Source organism: Pteropus vampyrus, unplaced genomic scaffold (assembly GCF_000151845.1).
Source record: "Pteropus vampyrus isolate Shadow unplaced genomic scaffold, Pvam_2.0 Scaffold42, whole genome shotgun sequence".
Taxonomy (NCBI): Eukaryota; Metazoa; Chordata; class Mammalia; order Chiroptera; family Pteropodidae; genus Pteropus; species Pteropus vampyrus.
The window spans coordinates 3696978-3718113 of NW_011888823.1; the positions used below are offsets into that span (position 1 = coordinate 3696978).

Sequence of the window (21136 nt, forward strand, 5' to 3'; positions counted from 1 at the left end):
TCACAAGGAGATAATTTGATACATTTTGGGAATATAAACTTAATTTGCATGCTTATAAGAGTCACCTGAACACTAAAAATATTGATTCCTGTGTTCTTTCCCTAGAAGTTCTGTTTAATTAGATCTAAGATAGCGTTTGGGAATCGATATTTTTAACAAATGCCTTTGCTTACTCTTTAGGATATGTAAATTTGGGAAACAGTATAGTAAATGTTATGCTAGAGTCCCAAAAATAGATTGTGTCTTCATAAATGTATTATCACCAGTGAGAGTGAAGAACTTAAGTGGCTGCTAGAAATTTTTCCAGGAGAAATGAAGTAACTTTTATTTTTGATTTTGCTTCATCATGTATGCTGAGAAAACCTGAAGACTTCTCTAATGTTGCTCTTTCTTCTGAATACTTGCATTACTTTGGAGCCATATACTTTAGTTCTTTTTATATACTTGAACTTTAGTTTGATAGAATCATAAGGTTTAGAACTTTAGAAGTGAAAAAGATTTTAGAGATTTTGTCTGAGTTCTTAATTTTGCAGAGGAGATCCAAAGAAATTAAGTAATTTTCTTAAGGTCATATAGTTAGTAACTGGAAGAGCCAGGTCTCTTGGCTAAAGTGGAATAATAGACATTTCAGAAAGTGAACATTTGCCGACATGAATTGATGCAGTTTTGTAAAATGTATTTCTCCTTGGGTTAGTTATTGAAATATACATCACATCATATAAGTTTACATTAAAGGCCTTAATGGATCTACTAATAAAGACATGTTCCCAGAGAGTCTTAGTGTTTCTGGATTTTCTCTTACGGCCTTTCTTTGGAATAGGTGTGGGTTTTTGGTTTTTGTTTTGTTTTGTTTTGTTTTTTGATTGTTGGGTGTTTTGTTTTGTTTTGTTTTGTTTTGTTTTTGTTTTTGCTTGATGCAGCTGCCCTCTGCTGGATAAGTTATTACTCTTTCTGGCAATGTAGGCTCTTTAAGACTTTGGACAAATTCCTTGACCTATCTGTAGGGAAAATAATATGGTGGTTGTGAACATTAAATGAGGTAATAATATACACGAGTTCTTACTACAGTCCCTGACATCTAGTAAGTCTTCAATAAATGAGAGCTATTATTATTTTATTGCCTAAAAGTAAAGAACTAAGACAAGATAATTTTTCCCAAGTTCTTTTCATATGCATTACATTTGACTTCGTTTCCAATGCTGTTTAAATATTTAGGTCACTAGATCAGGAGAGGCCAGAGATGGTATTTTGTTTTCTCTTTTGGCTTCTATTGCTAGTAAAAGTATTATAATTGTTTCCTTTTCAAGAGGATATATATGGGTCAGTAGTAAAATAATTCATTTTGTAAGTTAATATATTTTTGATATTGTAATTATATATATTATATATTTTCTAATTTTCTGAAGTTCTAGACCATTGAAAGCCTGTCAAATGGTGAATTCCTGCATCACCAGCCCTTCTACACCTTCAAAGTGAGTTATATTTCTTATGTACCCAGAATTTGTATTTTTAAGGATTTGACTTACCCTAATTTCCAAGAGGATCCCCTCCCCTTTTCTTTGTTTCTCTTGTTGCATGATAACTGCTCTGTATTACTATACTTTGGAATTTTCCTGAATCTGTTTTAAATTATAATCTAGGGTCTAACAAGTTTTTATCAGTGAAACAACTTTAAATAATCCTCTCAAAACGTTGTTCTGAAACTTCTTAAATCATGTGTTAATATGTAAAATTTTCATCCTAAAACTCTAGAAATTGACTGATGAGGAGGAATTTTAAGGATTGAAGGGATGAAATAACCTCTGTTGGTGTAAAGCACCATTCTTCAGAGATACACGTGGAGATCCCAAAATGTCTTTTTATCTGTTGCTAGCCAGTCTGGGACTTCTTTCTTAGACACCGAAATGGAGCTGTTCTGAATGGAGATAGGAAAATAAACACACACTGGAATGTAGCTGTTCTACAAATGTTTTATTGTTTTGTTTTGTTTTTTTATTTTGCTTAAGACCAAGAAGGGAAGCAAATACTTTTTTTTAATATACCTCCTCTGTGATTAAACTAGAACCACAGTTCCTGATTAGACAATTCTAAATGACTTGCTTGTCATTGGTCTTTAAAATTAGTTCTTCTAAAAATTTGGTGACCCAAAGTACTTTTAAAAAAGAGACACTTTGTTGTTTAAGGGCTTTGGGGGGGTCTTATATAACCATAAAATGACATTTGGGAACTGCTATTTTCTTTTCCTCCTGTTAATTATTTTTCAGTGCAATTAAAACCAGATGACTAACATGACTAGAAATCTGAAATGGTACCGATATGAATACTCTTGCCCGTTCTCAAGATACAAATGAGCAATACCACTTGGCTGCTTAGAAAGTGAGCAAGTGATGCATTTACAGGATGAATATTTTTCATTACTACAGGCAAGCTGCCTTCTGTGAATATAGTAACTATTAATGGAATGCACTCTTTATGTACCAGATCACTATAGTTTCAAGAAAGAGGTGGTTTCATTGGGCATCATTATACTTGGCATGGTCATCTGTTCTCCAGGGTCTATTGGTATGAGAATTTGAGAGCTGGTCAATAAAGGATTAGGCCCTAGAAGATCTGTCATGCCGATCAAACTTAAAAGAGGCTGAGTTATGAACCAGAATACCATTAGTTCTTCTACAATGTCCTTTGTCACATTTGACCCTGGTACATTAGTAGCCAGGTGTCACCCTCCTTCACAAAGTATGTACATGGATAAAAAAAAAATTAATATGTTCAGTTTTGCTTGGTAAGCATGAAATCAGAAATGAAGAATTAAGATGGCTAATTGGCTATTTCTAAGTTATACTAAAACCCTTTTGAAGACATAATGGGAGGCTATTCAAGTGTTCAGGCTAGAGTGCAGTGATATCCTGGCTGCTCTCAGCCACAGACTATATATTTGGGCTTATCACTGACCACTTGCCTCTTTTCTTTGATCTACATTGCTATGCAGTTCTCCTGGTTTCCATTGTGGCCTCTTATTTCTTGGTGCCATCATTCTATATGTTTATTTACAGTTTTCACCTTGAGATTAATTGCATTTTTCCAATTTCCATTTTACTTTTTTTTAGTATAGCATATGAATTTATGTTAACCTCCATCAAAGAAAGTTTGTGCTCTTTGACCTTTACCACTTTTTCCTTTAGTTTATTTTCAGCTCACTTAGAAGACAACACAGTAACACCTTACTTATCTGGTATCATTGAAGAATGATATTTGATATTCCACGTAAATGAAGCTTGCCTTTTTAAGTGTTAATCTTAAAATTTTTTAACCATTTTAGGTGGCTATGTATTCTATGACTTTAGAGAATTCCATACATTTTAAATAAAATATACTGAAGATACCTTAATTATATTGTAATGACTTAGAATTAGCATTATGACCATCAGTTATACACTGTGTTTTCATATGCTATTGCCCTCAGAGGCTCTTAATCTTACAATACAGTTTACCTTTACATTAATTGACTTTATAATTCTTTTTTGCCCTTTTTGTGGTTATTCTCTCTCACTTCTTAGCTCTCATTTCTTGATGAACTTGCTACGTTATTTAATACATCACTTCCTGGGAAAAAAGGGTCCCTGTCTAAAGAGTAAAGTGCATGGGCTTTGAAACTGCTGCCTTCCTCAGAAGCCTTTTTTCTTACTTTTGAATCCCTGTGTTCTGGAAGGTAGAGGTTGCCAGAAGTCTGACCTACATATAATGGATAAGTGGAATGTTACTGTTAATTTTAAAATACATGAATCATAATTTAAAAGATCAAAAATTAGTCCTCATGCACTCTGTTGTCAAAAACATTTATTCATTGCTATGTCTGCATGCTTTCAGTAGAGTACTTGTTTTATAAAGACAATAACAAACTTCTTTGGGGTTGATCATTAAAAGAAAAAAGGCACAAAGTGTGATTGGTTTACTGATGATATGTAATAGCGTAAGAGTTGTCTCATTTTCAAAGCATGACTCTTTTGGAGTGGGACAAAGGTAATGCATAAATATACCTTTTTGATATATCTTTTTTTCTGTTAAATAATTTTCTATAATAGAAAAGCTTTTTGTTTTATTTTGTTATTTGTACATCAAAAGAATAACAAGGACAAATGCTTGTTTATCAGACTTATATAGGTTTTTTTTTTTTTTCTTAAATTATAGGAATTTCTCCTTCAAATCCAAGAGCTCCTTGGCTTTGTGTCTTGATTCAGACAGTGAAGATGAGCTAAAACGCTCTGTGGCCCTTAGCCAGAGACTTTGCGATATGCCAGGCTGTGAACAGCAGCAGGAAGACCTGGAAAAAGTAAGTAATTTCTTATCAAAATATCTGACAAGGATTTGTATAGCTCTTACTGTAGAAACAAATGCCTTTCATAATCAGCATCAGCACACTTAATACACAGATTACAAACTTAATGGATTTGTTCAAACACTAGTTTTAGAATGTACTTTCTGTAGCTACAAAATCAGTCTGTTTAAAGATGGATTGAGACTTTTTTTAATTGAAGTATAATTAACATATATTAGTTTCATGTGTATAACTTGAAGATTTGATATTTGTATATATTGTGAAATGATTACCACAGTAAGTCTGCTTAACATCCATTACCATACATAGTTACCACCCAAAATTCTTGTTCTTATAAGAACTTTTAAGATATACTCTCTTGGCTACTTTCATATATGCAATACAATATTATTAACTGTAGTCACCATACTGTACATTACATCACATGACTTATTTATTTTACAACTGGAGATTTGTACCTTTCGATCCCTTTCACGCATATACACACCCTTCACCACCCTCCTCTGGCAAACACCAATCTGTTCTCTATCTAAGAGCTTAGGGGTTTTTTGTTTGTTAGTTTGTTTGTTTGTTTGTTTTTAGATTTCACATATAAGTGAGATCATGTGATATTTATCTTTCTCTGTCTTATTTCACTTAGCATAATGCCCTCCCTGTCCATTTATGTTGTCATACATGGCAAGATTTCTTTTTTTATGGCTGAATAATATTTCATTTTACATATATATATGATATATATAAGTATATGTAAATGGGTAAAGAAGATGTGATTGATATATGTTGATATATATATATACACATATATATATATATCAATCACATCTTCTTTATCCATTCATATATATTTATCATATATATATCCGTTCATATATATATATATATGTGTGTGTGTATATATATATATGAATCACATCTTCTTTATACATTCATCTATAATTGGATGCCTGGGTTTTTTCCAGAATTGAGATATTTAAGAAATGAAAGTTGTAGATAAATTGCTTTCACCCGCTAACCTTCAAAACTACTTTTACATATGGATCTTCAAATAATTACTTGCTTTATTTTGGTACTAATGGTTAATATGGGGAAACCGTAATAAACATTTTACATCAACAGGCTAACCACATAAACTAAAGGTTTAAATAATGGGTGGGAAGGAATAACTACATTATCTTCTATCTTGACACATAATGATAGTTAATATTTTGAATATACAAGGAGTTTGCAGCATCTCATGCAACTGTTTGATTTTAAACCTCCTTTTTGGTAAGATAATTATTTTAGTAGTTTTTTTGTTTTGTTTTGCTTATTTATTGAAATTTCTGGGATAGTTCCAAGTAAAAGATTTACCAATTTCAGTTGTAAAACATTTGCTTGCTACATATCTACATTGCATTACAATCTCTAAACAAGCATATGAGAACAAATTGTCCTCAAGCTAGGAATATGTATATGTATATAGTCCTCAAAGTAAGAATACGCATACATGAGAAGGATTTGTTTATACTCCCTTTTGGAGAACTGTGCTATTATTTTTTTTCATATTTACATTTTACAATTCAATGAGTTTTTTTCCAGTTATAGTTGGCATACAATAACACATCTGTATAACTCACAAAGTGATCACCCCACTAAATCTAGCACCCTTCTTCCCTTTACATATTTATTACAACATTGTTGACTATTTTCCTTATGCTACACTTTGTTTCTGCATGTTTAGTCATTATTTTTTGTTCTAACTTGTTTCCCATCTTACTTTAAAGCTAGAGGTAGTTTGTGGTTGCCACCTTGAATGAGAAATCACATAAAGTCAGAAATTCCCCAAGAAACAAAAGTTATTCAGAAAATAACTTCAGAATATTTACATAATGGTGATGTAGTTTTTTCTCATTTATCAAAAAAAAAAATAAGACCTGCCAATATTTAAAAAGAAACATTAGGTATAGTGACAATATTTACAGTATAATCTACACACGCCAAAAATACTTGCAGTATTACCTCTGGTAGATTTTGGGTAAATTTATTTTATTATTCTTATGTATTTTCCACATTCTTACAAAGAGTATACTTAATATTATTATAATCAAGAAAATAAGCATATGTAGTTATTATCTCTATGTAGTTATTATTAAAAGAATATTAGGTTTGCTAGTGAGTTTATTATTAAATAACCCAAAGCATCAAAGAAAGGAACCTTTTTAGAAATATAATAAACTCACTTTAAACTCTTAAGATTAACATTTGTAGGCATGCTGGTTTCCTATAAAAGTAACTCTCTTTTTCAGGATTCAAAATCATGTAGACTAGAGCCTGATAAGTCCGAATTGGAAAACTCAGGATTTGATGGAATGAGTGAAGAAGAGCTTCTAGCAGCTGTTTTAGAGATAAGTAAGAGAGAAGCTTCACCGACTCTGAGTCATGAAGATGATGATAAACCAACCAGCAGCCCAGATACTGGATTTGCAGAGGATGATATTCAAGAAATGCCTGAAAATTCAGAGCCTGTGGAAACAGAGAAACCCAAAACAATCACAGAGCCAGGTAGGTTTAGTGAAAGTATCTGTTAAACAAGATACAACTGTGTTCCAAAGCCTTAAATAATGGGAGGTGAGATGGATCTGTATAATATATAACAACTAATAATATTTTCATGATATTTTTAACAGTTTAAAAAATGAGAAGTAAATAATGTAAGTAGTGCCCAGAGGCTAGTGCCATATCCCTTTAGGTGCACTTCAAAAGGAAAGGTAGGTAGTATTAGTGCATTTAGTAAATGTTTGTGTCAGTTTTGGAACACTTGTCTCTTACCACTGCTTTCTCAGAAATATGTGCAATTCTTTCTTCATTTTTCGATATATGAATCTATACCAAGTTTTAGTGTACAGTCATCCCTCAGTATTCACGGGGATTGGTTTCAGGACCCCTACAGATACCAAAATTCGCAGATACGCCAATCCCTTATATAAAATGGCTTAGTATTTACATATAACATATGTACTTTTTCCCATATAGTTTAAATCATCTCTAGATTACTTATAATGCCTAAAGTAATGTAAATGCTATGGAAATAGTTGTTGGTACTGTATTGTTTAAAGAATAATGAGAAGTAAAAAAAGTCTGTACATGTTCAGTCCAGATGCAGTAATCCTAGGCCTAACTACTTGTACATACCAGCAACAAGGTAACAGGTTTTTTTTCAAGTATTTTCCATCAGTGGTTGAAGCTGTAGATACAGAACCCCCCAGATATGGAGAGCCAACTCTGTAAATACTTAAAGTTCTCCATTCTCCTTCAAGTTATCAATGAGAACAACAAACCTGAGCCTCTTCGCCTTGTACTATGGGTATTTTAAGATTTTTAGGCAGAAAATTTTTACTACCTCTTCCTATGGCCAACTCTAATTTTTTTCTCCTGATATCCTTAATATCTATATATATTTAGTAGCTAATGTGTTTCAGTACATCAAACCTAGGATTTTGGAGATGAAGAGAATAGTGGCATATCACAGAATTATCTTTTGTATCCTTGGGGTCAGGGCATCATCACTTTTGAATTATTTTATGTGCAAGCTAAATAAAGATTAGTATATCCTCACTTTATCTGGAAACAAAAAGCCGATGATTTTTGTTTATAGGCGTTCCTTCTTTTTTTCCCTCTTGATGCAAGTATTGTTATGAAATCCCCTTCTCTTTTTAAAATTATAGTCACTGCCCTTAGATATCATTGGTTAATATTAGTGCTTTTGTCCCTTGCCGATTTATTTCCTGCTTTCAGTTCTTTATTTTAATTTTTTGTTCAGTTCTACATCTTCTTAAAATTAAGAAAGGAAGTTATGTACAATTAGTTTTAGATTATCTGTGCCAGTGGAAAACACTGAGATTATCAAAATCATTAATCACAGGTGGATTGAAGGGTCCACTGGGATGGCTAGATACCCTCTCCATTCCTCTCTTCAATACTCTGTACCTCCCTCTGTTCCTCCCATCTCCTCCCTCTGCCTATCTCCTTCCCTATCTTCCCTTCATCTTTCCATGTAATCTCAGAGCCTCTCCCTCTTCATGTGGTCTCTCCAGCAGGGTAGCCAAGCTTCTTACATGACAGCTCAGGACTCCCGAAAGCACAAAAGGGGAAACTGCCAGGCCTTCATAATGTTTAGGCTCAGAATTAGCATAGAATCAATTTCAACACATTTTATTGGTTAAAGCCCTTACAGGGTCTGCCCAGTTCATTGTGAGGAGGGCTACACGAGAGGGAATACCCATATGCCTGGTTCATTGGAGGCCATCCTTGGAGACTGTACACACACACACACACACACCCCACTATTTTATTGGAACCATTTGAAATTAAGGATATCATGACACTTTATCCTAAAACACTTAAGCCTGAATCTCATAACTATATAGACATTTTCCTATGTAATAATTATCACACCTAAGAATATTAATTTAATAGTAATTCTGTGTATAATTCCAAATACAGCCCACGTTTCCAAAATATTTTTTATACTTTTCTTTAAATCTAGAGCCCAAAGTTTACCTACAATGTTTGGTTGTTAGGTTCCTTTAGTCTCTAGTTGAGGCGAATTTTTCTTTGAAAGGCTTCTATTATTGGTTGTCCTATAGTTCTTTAAGTATAAGCTGGGTTTTTTTCCCCCATACCCTAAGACCTCAGAGGCTGTAGATGGGATAGGTTTCTCCTTGTTACCCATTGTCATTTCCAACTGCTTGTCACCTTTTATCCTACAAAAATTCTGGCTTTGTAGGTGACATCAGACTTTGTCACCTATTTTCTCTTATGTAGCTATCTTTTACCTTCTAGTCACTCGCATCAACATTGTTAGGGCCTTCATCATCATAAGTGCTCATTCACCAACCTAGTTTCTCAATACTTGATCATAATTTCGAAGAGTTTTTCTTTACCCCATCTTGATTACTGACAACAGTCATAATCTAGACCAGTGGTTCTCAAAGTGTGTCCCCAGATCATCAGCATCATGTGGGAACGTGCTGGAAATGCCCTTCTTGCCCTCCCCCCCCCCCCCCCCCCCCCACACACACACCTCCTGAATGTAGAATCCTAGATATGGGTCTCAACATTCCGTGATTTTAGTCCAGGCGATTCTGATGCATGCTGAAGTTCGAGAACCACTTCCCTAGACTTAGTTAATCTTTAGTAACTGTACCACCTTAGAAATCTTCATTTCAAATATCCTTTAACCCTTCTCTCCCAGCTCACCAAGCATCATATTCTTATTTCAACAATTATTTGATCTTATTAAAAACTTCTATTCCTTCGACTTTCACTCTATTGCTGTTCATTACCCCACTCTTGTCATCACTTCCTTGCCCGGTCTGTATGCCATACTGTAGTCCTCCTTTATCTCCTTTCTCTTTTCCGTCGTAGTCACCTGACAAAACCCAGTCTTCCAACTCAGCTAGCTTCTTATTCTGTGCCTACACCCAAGCAGCGGAAGCTTGCGGGAGGAAAATCACAAAACTGCTGACCAGACTTTCCTCAGATTCATGACTAGACTCTTAAATGAATACCAAATGCTACTCTTTTGATTTCACCTCTTTAGTAAATTTATTTTCTTAGTCTTTATGATATCTTCCTCAAATCTCCAGTTTTCCTTTCACACACACTCTATGTTCATAACTTAGTGATATACTTTTCAGAGAAAGTAGATTCAGTCAGATGAAAACTGTGCCTTTACTTGCATTATGGTGGAAATGTCCCTGTCTTTATCTAAGGCCAGTCCCTCCGTTCCTAGCCAGAATCTCATTCACTTTCACTTTTTAAATTATGTTCTTTCTCTTCTACAGCTTCTTCCCACTCTTCTAAATTATTCCTGTTGCGCTTCAGTATCACCCATCTTTAAAAAACCCTCTTAGGACTTTATGTTCCCCTTCAGCTACCCGCCCCCTTTCTGTGTTCTCCTCACAGCAAAATTCTTTGGGAGTTGTTTAATTCATTCTCTCTGCTTTCTTACCACCTCCCATTCTCTCCTCAGCCCTCTCCAAGTGGGCTTTCATCCCCAGCACTCCACCGAAATGGTGTTTATCAGGTTTACATTAGTGGTGTTTCAGTCAACCACTCCTTCCGTAACATTTAAAACTTTATAAACTTTTTTCTGAGCTTCCATCACACCACACTCATGGGGTTCTTTCTTCCTACTAAACCAACTACTCATTTCAGGTTTTTTTTTGTTTGTTTGGCTCATCAGAACTCTAATTGTTGGAGTATTCCCAGGACACTGTCCTTAGCCGTGTCTTTTCTGCTTAAGCTCTCTCCCTAAGTGATCTCATATAGTGCTACTGCCTCACATACTGATGAAAAATCAAATCAATATTTCTAGCCTAGATTTCTCCCCTGAACTTTAAACTTGTATATTGAAATGCCTACCTGAAATGTCTATTTAGCTGTTTACTTTTTATTCCTCCCATCCCCGCAAATATGCCTTTCCCATATCAGCAAATGGTACCATTATAAATCTATTTGCTCAGGCCAAAAAATATGTCTCCCTAGATATTTTTGTTTTACTTCACACCTTGCATTCAGTCCATCAGTAAGCCCAATCAACTGTGCCTTGTCTTCCATGTCTCACCTGGGCCACTGCAACTGATTCCAATGCCCCTTCTTCCACTCTTGCCTCCTACAGACCTTGTTTCATGAACAAAGCAGCCAGAGTAATCTTTCTGAAGCATAAATCACACAGTTTCACTGTCTCCAGACAATAACTAGACGGAAGAGTGTGGCAAAGGCCCAGACATGAGAAAAGCCATGACAAGCTAGTAGACCTAAAAAAAAAGTTCAGAATGATCTGCATGAAGTGGTTTAACCACTCAAATGCTTCTCCCTTACCACCTATAAAACAGAATGATCTGCATGACTGGAGCATAGTGTTGAGTGGGAAAAGCAAGAGACGAGACTAGAGAGGTATGCAGTCTCCAGTTTTTACATGGCATAAGTTCATATTTAGTACTTCGGACTTTCATTTCAAAAGCATTAGGAAGTTCTTGAATAATTTTAAGCAAACAAGTGTTTGATAAAAATTTATATTTGGAAAAGGTCATTCTGGCTGCAGTGCAGCTTATAAATTAGAGAAGAACCAAAGTAATCCTGTGAGACCTATTAGGAAGTTGTTGTAGTGGTCCAGGCCAAAAGTTAATGGTGCCCTAAGGTGAAGTTTTGGCACTGAAAAGAAAAAAAGTTGATAGATTCAAGGGGTACTTATGAAATAATGAGTTACTTGATAAGAGGAATAAATGAGAAGTCAGAATGAGCCCCAGGTGTCTCTTTTCAAAAACACACAACTGTATGTGGACAGTGATCCTATTCACTGAAATATAGAATGTAGGAAAGGAGCAGGTTTCAGCTGGGGGTGGGGGTAGAGGCAGATGATAGATTCAGTATAAGAATATTGCATTTTAACGTATGGTTCCCCTTTGCCCCATTGTTCAAGTTCCTTAAAAGTATACCATTATTTTGTGGTCATATTTGTTGCAGATCGTAAGTAATTTTTGTATCCAATCTTGTCCATCTGACAGTCTTAAAGACAAATTATATTAATTTTAGCATCTCAAAATGAACTTTATGTGTTCTCTATCACACAGATTAATTGCTAGTGTAATTCCAGCACTGTGTGAGGTACATTGGTACATTGAGTGGTAAAAATTATTGGTTAAGGAAAATTGTACCTCTCTCACTTTTTTTTCTTTTTTTTTTTTTTGGCATCTTTTGATACTAAAAGTAATAATACTCATGTTATGCCCTAAGATAGTACTCTTAGCTCCCAGGTCTTTCTTCCACTTGAAATGCTCAACATCACCTTACTTTGAATGTCTTCGTTCCACATTTCCAGAACTAATCCAATTGATTGACTCCAATATTTATTCCTGGTTCTATAAACTAAGGCCAAAGGGACAGGTTGGGTTATATAGGCTTCAGAGCTATGGAAATTATTGTTCTTCCAAGAATGGAGGAAAAGAATAAATCATTGACAATTCTAGTATAATTTTTTAAATTGGGATCATACTGCTTTTTGTACTTAATATATCCTTAGTTTCTTTTTCTCTTTTAATGAATAGTGAGTTTTAATAGTAAATATTCAGTTAGTAATTCAATACAGTCAAAAAATGATAAATAGTTGCTGATTTAGTTTCTAAAACCAAGATGCTGTAAGCTTCAGAGTTGTCTGTACCATAGAAAAGTATTATTTGAATGGTTAAAATGCAGTTTGGGGGCAGATAAACAGCATATAGTAATTTTAAAATAGTTCATATAAAATGAATCTGTAAAGGTAATTCTTGTGGATCAAATTATTTATGAGACTTTCCTTAACTTGTTAAGATGAGAATTTTTGCTTTGGGAAGGTGTGGGAAGAGAGAGAGAGAGAGTGGGGTGGGGCGTGGTGAGAGAGAGAGAGAGAGAATTATAATGAAATGTTGTTGCTAACACAATTCAAATAACCAGAACAGAATCATGACCATACTGTTTATTCCAAATAGTCAGTCTAGAAACTATGTTTGAGGTTAACGGGTGAAATACTCTCCGAACGGTAGGTGTCACTCTAGTCCGGAGAATTCAGTTTATTAGGAGTTTCCCAGTTATGTTATGTTCTGCTTCCTCAGATCCTGCCACTTTTACTGAGATAACTAAAGACTGTGATGAGAATAAGGAAAACAAAACCCCAGAAGGATCTCAAGGAGAGGTTGATTGGCTCCAGCAGTATGACATGGAGCGTGAAAGGGAAGAGCAAGAGCTTCAGCAAGCATTGGCTCAGAGCCTTCAGGAGCAAGTAAGAAATATATGTGTATATATATATTGCTACTTTCTCCATACCTAATAATAACAACCACAAAAATTAACATTTGTTAAGCACTTACTATGTATCAGGCATTGTTCCAGGTGATTTACTTACAGTAAGTCATTGATCCACCAAAACAAACAAACAAACAAACATTTCTTTGTGGCTTTGCATTGGATTCGAAACAAACATTGATAGATTTTCTGTTTTTGAGAATCCAAATGCAACAAAATATATTGTTGTTTACCTCCCATTACTGCAATTCATTGCATGCCAAAGCAAGATGGGTCGTTATAGATCATCACAGTCCAATGTTATTTTACAGGCTGTAGAAACAGCCAGTATACCACTGTGATTTTATCACTACTATTTTAAGGCAATGTCTTTGTTTTAGTCGTTTTTCTCACAATATGAGTCCTTTGCTATTAATTATTTGAACATAAAATTCCTTAAGACTGTTATCTGAATATTATCTGAAATTTAGATATTAGGTATAGGTTAACCTTTATCTGCTCTTTTCTTTATGTATTAATCTATTCTTCAGTGTTTAATTCTTTATGCTTATATTTGCCAAAGCTGGTTGATTTGCACGATTGCAGTCATCTGAGGTATCTGTTTAAAGGTGATATTTTCATGGTTCTTTCTTACGCAATCCAAATCGTGTTAGTAATAAAAATTTACCAAGATTTCTAGGACAAATAACCAGATTAAGAAATCTCATTTCTCTAGAACAGTGAGTCTCAAGCTTAACTGCACATTAATTCTATCTGGGGAGCTTTAGAAAATACTGATTTCTGGGTTGTTTGCCCCTAAGAAAATCTGATGTAAATTGATCTGGGGTGTGGTCTTGGCATCTAGACTTTTTAGTTGTTGGGGTTTTTTTGTTTTTTGTTTTTAATAAGGATTTTTTCAAAAACTTCATTCAGTGATTCTAATGTACAGGCTGGGCATCTATATTTTTTGGTGTGTTTTTTGTTTGTTTATTTGTTTATTGTTTGTTTTGTTTTGTTTTGTAAGTATTCTTTTAAACTTCATCCAGTGATTCTAATGTGCAGCCAAGGTTGAGAACTGCTTCTTTAAAACCTTTTCAGAGCAGGCTGCTCTATATCCTTTTATTTATAAGAAGTAACTTTCTAGCTGACTTGTTATCGAGATGTATACATGTTCAAACTGTTTTACAAATAATAGTAATCATTTGTTTTAGAAAACATAATGTGAAAGATCAAGGTCTGACTTCTTACCAGTAGTACCATATAGTGCAGAAAAAGAAAAAATTCAGCACCCCTCTTTTCCATAAATGAAAGACATATATGTTATTTCTTGTCAGTTGACCCAGTTAAAACAATCTTTTCTCAGATGTGAGGATAGGATTATAAGATGGAGTTTCTTTAGTTTGGTATACCTACATCATTCTATAAATAACTAAAAAAGAGTCTCTTTCTGGTTTCAGCATAGGCTTTATTTATATACTTGGATAAGTCTAAGTAATCTTATTTTCTGTTAGAGAATATCTCTGTTGCTTTCTTGAACACACTGTTATTGCTCCCAGTAGTATAATGCAGGATAGCTCATTCTAAGTTTCTTATATAATTTACTCTATTTGTCTAGAATTGAGGCAAATATAAAACAATTCTGCTTAAATTATCTTTTTTCATTCATGCATCGTTTGTAACTTACCTTTTCTCTGAAGATGAGAGGGAGAAGTTTTTATAGTCAGCATTTCCCTATTCCATTTTCTAATTATCTAATTGAGACATGTTTAGAGGTACTAATTTTTCTAAGAAAATCTCAAATGTATTAGAAAAGTAACAGTCAACATCATTCATTTAGTATTTACCAAGCATCTATTATGTGTCTTGTTTCTTTAGTAAGAACAAAAATAAAAGTCTATGAAAAATATCTTGTGGAAATATTGTTTATCCTGCTGTCATAGACTTAGGGTCAGTGGTGTGCTAGAGCCAACTCACTGTCAGCTCAGCTGTATCCATCTCTCTCCAGCTGTGCATTCAGCATCATGTTGATTACTTAAAATTGGCCATACATAACCTCTTTCCAACCCTGCATTCAATGTCACATTAGTAGCTTAAAATTGGTCAGGATGGGAGTACTTATATCATGGAAATTAGCAAATGCTATATAAATCAGGGGAGAGGAAAAAGAGCAATTTGCTAAGTATCTGCTATATGCCAGGTATTTCATACATGTAAGAAGAAAGGGGATTATGTCATAATGTAATATTGAATGGCTTTTGGTTGGCAAGCCAAATATCACTGACTAGAGGAGATAGCATTTAAGCCTTTTTAATTCCCAAGGTTGTATTTTAGGAGGACATTGTTGGAAAGGTAAAGAACTTCTCCACATCCTTCAAAAGGTCATATTCCAAACATCCATAAGATTTTGGAAAACATTAGCAAATACTTCCAGACCAACTGAATTTACCCTCATTAAATAAGTTTAATCAATACCTCTTTACCTTAGTTTTCTTCTTGTCCCTTTAGGAGGCTTGGGAACAGAAAGAAGATGATGACCTCAAAAGAGCTACAGAATTAAGTCTTCAAGGTGTGGAGATTATTTTAATTACATTTTTAAATGGTGAAATGTATCACACAGAGAAGAGCATATGAAATGTGTTTGTTATTTTTAATAACAATAACAAATTTGATCACCTCCCAGGTAAAGAAAGAACTTTAGAAGTTACCTGGATACCCCTCCCTTCGCCCTCTCTCCCAGAGAAAACCACTATTCTAACATTTGTATTCATCAGTAGCTTGCTTTTTTTAAAAGTAATATTTATTATATCCATATTCCTAAACAATGTATTTTTTTAATTTTGAAAAATTAAGTAGCAAGGACTATCTATCTGCAATTCATCTGTATAAAAGAGCAATACTGTCACTGTTAAGACTCTTAGGAGAAGATGTGGTGCTTCAGTTTCCCCCTGAATTTACAAGAGCTCATTCTGGGGAAGTCATTGGGCAAAGTCAGAAGCATAGGGTTCACTATAGTCATGGCATGTGGCAGACCTAATAGATGAACCAGGTGCTGGAGGTCCACAGGGACATATAGTCATGGAAAGTAGGCTAACTCTGCATTTTCTGTTTCTAAGATCACTGTGGTCTTTCTCCAGCTCTCAGAAATTGATCAAAGCAGAACACTTCAGTGATACAAAATGAGTGTTCTAGGCATGGAGGAAAGAGCAAGAATTTCACTGGCACATGGTTGAGACAGTTACAGATAAGAATTCAAGCTAGCATTCTGTCCTCAGATTAAAAAGATGGTACTATGGCTGTGGCGATGACTGTCTCAAGTCATATTGCTCCAGTCTGGACTGGTTGCCCTCTACATCCATGCACAGCTATCCTGAAATCTCCCTTATCTTTCTCCTGGGAATTCCCTCCAATTCTCTCCTCTGAGACTCCCATTTCCTGTATCTCACTCCTCATTCTTGTCTGCTTGTGCTTTGATAGAGAGCATCCCAAGTAGTTTTCTTGGAAAAGAGGGGATATGACTTAGAAGATTTTTTTGGAGACCTTGCAAGTTTCATTATACTCTAGTAATTGATTAATAGTTTGGCCAAATATAGAATTCTAGGTTTACAGTCATTGCGAAAGTATTGTTTCTCACCAACTTTATGCTGCTGGGTAATGGGGAAGTCTTGTTTGCAGGGTTGCCTTATGAAAAGTCTTAAGCTGTTTGTTCTTTATCTTGATGTGACCTCTTTTGTCTTTGAAAGTTTGTAGGATCTTCTCTATTACTGTTGTGATGAAGTTTCACAGCAGTGTGTTTGACGTGGGTTTCTTTTATCCATTTGGCTGGGTACTTGATGGATCATTTTAATCTAGAAACTTCTCTCCTCGAATTCTAAGAAATTTTCATTTCCTCCCTTCCACTTTCTCTTTTTTTCTCATTTTGAAACTCCTACTATACAGACCTCCTAGTCTGGTCCTCTTAATTCCCTTCTCTTTAGTTTTTCATCTTTTTATCATTTTACTTTACTCTCTGGGAAGTTTCTCCAACTCCAAACCTTCTTATGAGTTTTTACTTCTGTCATATTTCTAATTTTTAAGAACTGATTTGTGAATGTTTCTTCTTTATGAGTTTTTTGTTTGTTTTTGATTTGGTTTGGTTCATGGAAACAATACTGTCTCAATTCTCTGAGAATGTTAAATAAAGTTTATTTGTTTGTTTGTTTCACGTTTACTGCCCCTGAATAGGTTGTTTCCTCCTGATTGCTCTTTCCCGTGTGTTTATTATAGTCTTTATATTTCTTATTGGAGGCTTTTCTCAGATATCTAATAATCCTTGACTGTCAAGGTCATGGTTAAGAATAGGAGACTAAAAAGATGATTGGACATTCAGAGCACATGAATAACTAGTCAACTTTTGAGTTTTACAAGATGACACTGTTTGGGGAATGATGTTAATATTTTATCCTTTCTCTTGGGCTGGTCAGATTCCTAAAGAAGGGTTTTTTAACCTCTTACCTTTACCTAAAGGTAAAAGATATGACTGCCAGAGTTCTGAGAGCCAAGTAAAGAATAGGGCTGGGGCAGAAAATGTGAGAGGTTATAGTCATCTGTCAATATGCAAACTGTTACCTACTCCCTCCCATTTTCAGTATAGTACTCATGGCCTCCCCTGTGCCTAGCATCCCCCAATCCTGAGACTTTTACCCTCTCCACAGAATAAAGCTCCAGACTTTTGTCATTGCCTAGCAGCATGAAGTGAGGGAATGTGGATCTAGGAGTCTGTTTCTCAAATAGCTTTCTCCTAATTCTTATTTTTATCCCCTCCTTAGCCTCCAGTTTCAGAGGTACCTGGTGCTTCCAAGTCGAATGTCTTTTGAAGATTCTGTAATGTGAATCGGATTGGTTCTCAATTTTTCCATTACTGGCTTAGGATTTGGTTTTGGGTTTCTTAGGTCTTCTAAGTCTGCCTGTCACCCATCTGCTTTTCAGCTTCTAGAATTTTGAGGACGTAGTCTTTTTTCCTCTTCTTCCCATTCTTAGGCGTTCATGTCCTTTAAACAACTCTGTACTGTGATTTTAGTGGAATTAATTATATTTAAAAGCAAAGAGCCATTTGTGTACAAATGCTCCTGGGATTCTTTATTTAAAGCCATTAGTAAAGAGAGATTCTTCCAGTGGAAGTACATTTTTAAAGAGAAAAAATGGATCTTGGATTTGTTTGTTTGTTTAGTATATTTTAGATGAAATTTAAGAGTTAAAAGTTGAATTTCTTTTATTTTTGTTGAATTGCAAAAAATGATTTACTATTAAAAAGAATGATTTACTATTAAAAAGAATGTTGACCTTTATGGTCTCTTTTCTGTGAGATAATTTATATTTGCTGGTGTTCCCTACAGTATGCACAGTGTCCTTCAAACCTGACATGTGGTTTATATAGTATGGAATTTAATAAAATTGGATTATCTTTAATATTCTCTTCACTTTTATTTCTTATATCCTCTTTCATATAAATATATTTAAAAGAAAAAGGAGCATTTCTTTTACAGATGAGTGGTGCCTGCATTGTTATTCCCAAGTGTGCTGGGTGAATTGGAACCCTAATAATATGTTTTATGTTTTCTTATATGATTGTGTACTCAAGCTGTTTTTTTATCTTCCTAATCATCTCTTTGTGTCTATTTCAAGAAATTTTACAAGACTCTGTCTTTGTGTTCTTCAGAGTTTAACAACTCTGTCTTGGATTCGTTGGGTTCTGATGAGGACTCTGGAAATGAGGATATTTTAGATATGGAATATACAGAAGCTGAAGCTGAGGAACTGAAAAGAAATGCTGAGGTAGGTGGCATTTTATTCCCTGAGTAGAACCGGTCAGGTAGTATCACTCCTGCTCTTTATCTTAAAAGGCCCCACTGTCAGTTTCCATTACAGGTGCATTTCTGCCTCTTCGGCAGCCGTCAAATGGTCTTCTCTGTCTCTTGTCCTTTGCTCCTCATTTCTTACAAGATTTAAAACAAAATGAAACAAAAACAGAAGTACATCCTGACCACTTTACTTGCATGTTGGTAATAATAACTGAGTAACATCACTCTCAAAGTCATATGTATATTAATCACCTATAGTTACCAAAACTATAAAAATTGTTGAATTAATTATCATTAATTATCATTAACTGAAGCACATTGGAACCTTTCTTTATCCTTCTTTTTCCTTAAATAATTGCTTAAGACTGTTTATAAACATTTTATTTTTAATGGCTGTACTATATTCCCTCAAATGAACATACTATTTATTTAATTTTTAACTATCATTGAGTATTTAAGTTGTTTCTGTTTTTTCACTGTAATAAATAATACATTGAGGAACTGTATAAGATTATATAATGTTTTGTATATTTAGGATTTTTTCTTCTCTTCAAGTAAATCTCTAGAAGTAAATTACTGCATCAAAGTTTATGAATATTTTAATGATTTTTGGTTTAGATATAGCTATATTCCTTCCCAAAATTATACCTAATAGTACTGCCTCAGTGCAGGAATATCTCTTTCCAGATGTTTTATTTTTTTACTAGCAATATTTTAATAGCATTTTAAAAAATATTTAAAATGTAAATGTTCACCTTTAATCCCTACAGCAACACAGCAACTCTTCATTTTTTTTCATTCCATTTTCCAGTACTTAACTGTTAATGTACCTGTTTTCATAGAGCTGGGTTGCTATATGCATTCATGTAGGTTTGAAAACAAGTTAGCATGTTGGTGACCCACATGATTTCTTAAAAATAACTGAATAATATAGTATTGAGTTGCTATACCACTAACTGTTTAACTGTTATTGCACCTATTGTTATTCCAACTTTCTGTTATTAAAGATAATGCTACAGTAAATAATTTTATACATATACTCTTTCCTTCTTTTGAATTATTTTCTCGGAATACATTCTTAAGGATTAGAATTCTTGGGTCAAAGGGTATGAATAATATCAACCACTGGATATTTTATCAAATCTGTCTACATACATGCTGAAACTTAACCATGTCAGCTTTAATTATAAATTTAAATTTAGTGTTTTGCTTTGATTCAAATGAAGAGTTGAAAGTCATGACCACTTCTGTTTTCCAGACAGGAAATCTTCCTCATTCCTATCGGCTCATCAGTGTTGTCAGTCACATTGGTAGCACTTCTTCTTCAGGTAAATTGACATTATGATTTCAGCATTTTATAAATGAAGTAGCCAGCATTTACTCCTTATTAGGTTGCTTTGTGCCTCGCTTTGTGAGGTGTAAGTTGAATGCATCAAGAAAAACTTTGAACTCTTTTATCAGAAAAGTTGTTCTAGTGTGGTATATTATTCCCTTAAATTTTTGTACATGTTTTTAAAATGGTTTTTAGCAACATTTTGGGGTAGATGGGGTGGCTGTTTCCTTCTGAAACTTCCTGTACCTGAGCAAAATTCAGTAATGTTTTTTTAAAACCTCAATTTTAAGATTTTATTTATTTCAGGTCATTACATTAGTGATGTGTATGACATTAAGAAGCAGGCGTGGTTTACCTATAATGACCTAGAGGTATCTAAAATCCAAGAGGCTTCTGTGCAGAGTGATCGGGATCGGAGTGGTTACATCTTCTTTTATATGCACAAGTAAGAAACTGCCAAATCTGAAGCTATGGGCTAAAAATCATCTTTCTTCTTCCTTTAGGGATAAAATGTTCCCATCACTTAATTGGTTGATAATTAGAGGGTTTTGTTATCTTTGCTTAGGGTTCATGTCTTGATTATAAGATTATTTCCTTATAAGTCCAGAATATTTTCATTCAGCATTAATTACTCGTCATGCAATAGCATCTAGGTATGGAACTTAAGACTGTTTTATAGTATAAGCTGCTTTATCATAAACCTTTTTGATCTTCCAGTTGATCAGCTAGAAGATCTGAGTTATATCAATGGGAACTACATAGCAAACTACATAGCACTTTTCTGAAAGCTATTGCCAGCCTTCTTCTTCCTCAAGTGCTGATTTCTCA

General features: G+C 34.3%; 1 protein-coding gene across 2 annotated transcripts in view; it reads left to right on the forward strand.

Moving 5' to 3' along the window:
• Nucleotides 1-21136, forward strand: part of USP37 (ubiquitin specific peptidase 37) — a 73118-nt gene that overhangs the window by 47180 nt on the left and 4802 nt on the right. For both annotated transcript variants that reach the window (XM_011358596.2, XM_011358597.2), the window contains exons 17-24: nucleotides 1407-1472; nucleotides 4189-4330; nucleotides 6622-6877; nucleotides 12970-13136; nucleotides 15644-15704; nucleotides 18834-18949; nucleotides 20234-20303; nucleotides 20615-20753. In XM_011358596.2, the coding sequence (XP_011356898.1) occupies nucleotides 1407-1472; nucleotides 4189-4330; nucleotides 6622-6877; nucleotides 12970-13136; nucleotides 15644-15704; nucleotides 18834-18949; nucleotides 20234-20303; nucleotides 20615-20753 (1017 nt within the window). The remainder of the gene's footprint in view (nucleotides 1-1406; nucleotides 1473-4188; nucleotides 4331-6621; nucleotides 6878-12969; nucleotides 13137-15643; nucleotides 15705-18833; nucleotides 18950-20233; nucleotides 20304-20614; nucleotides 20754-21136) is intronic.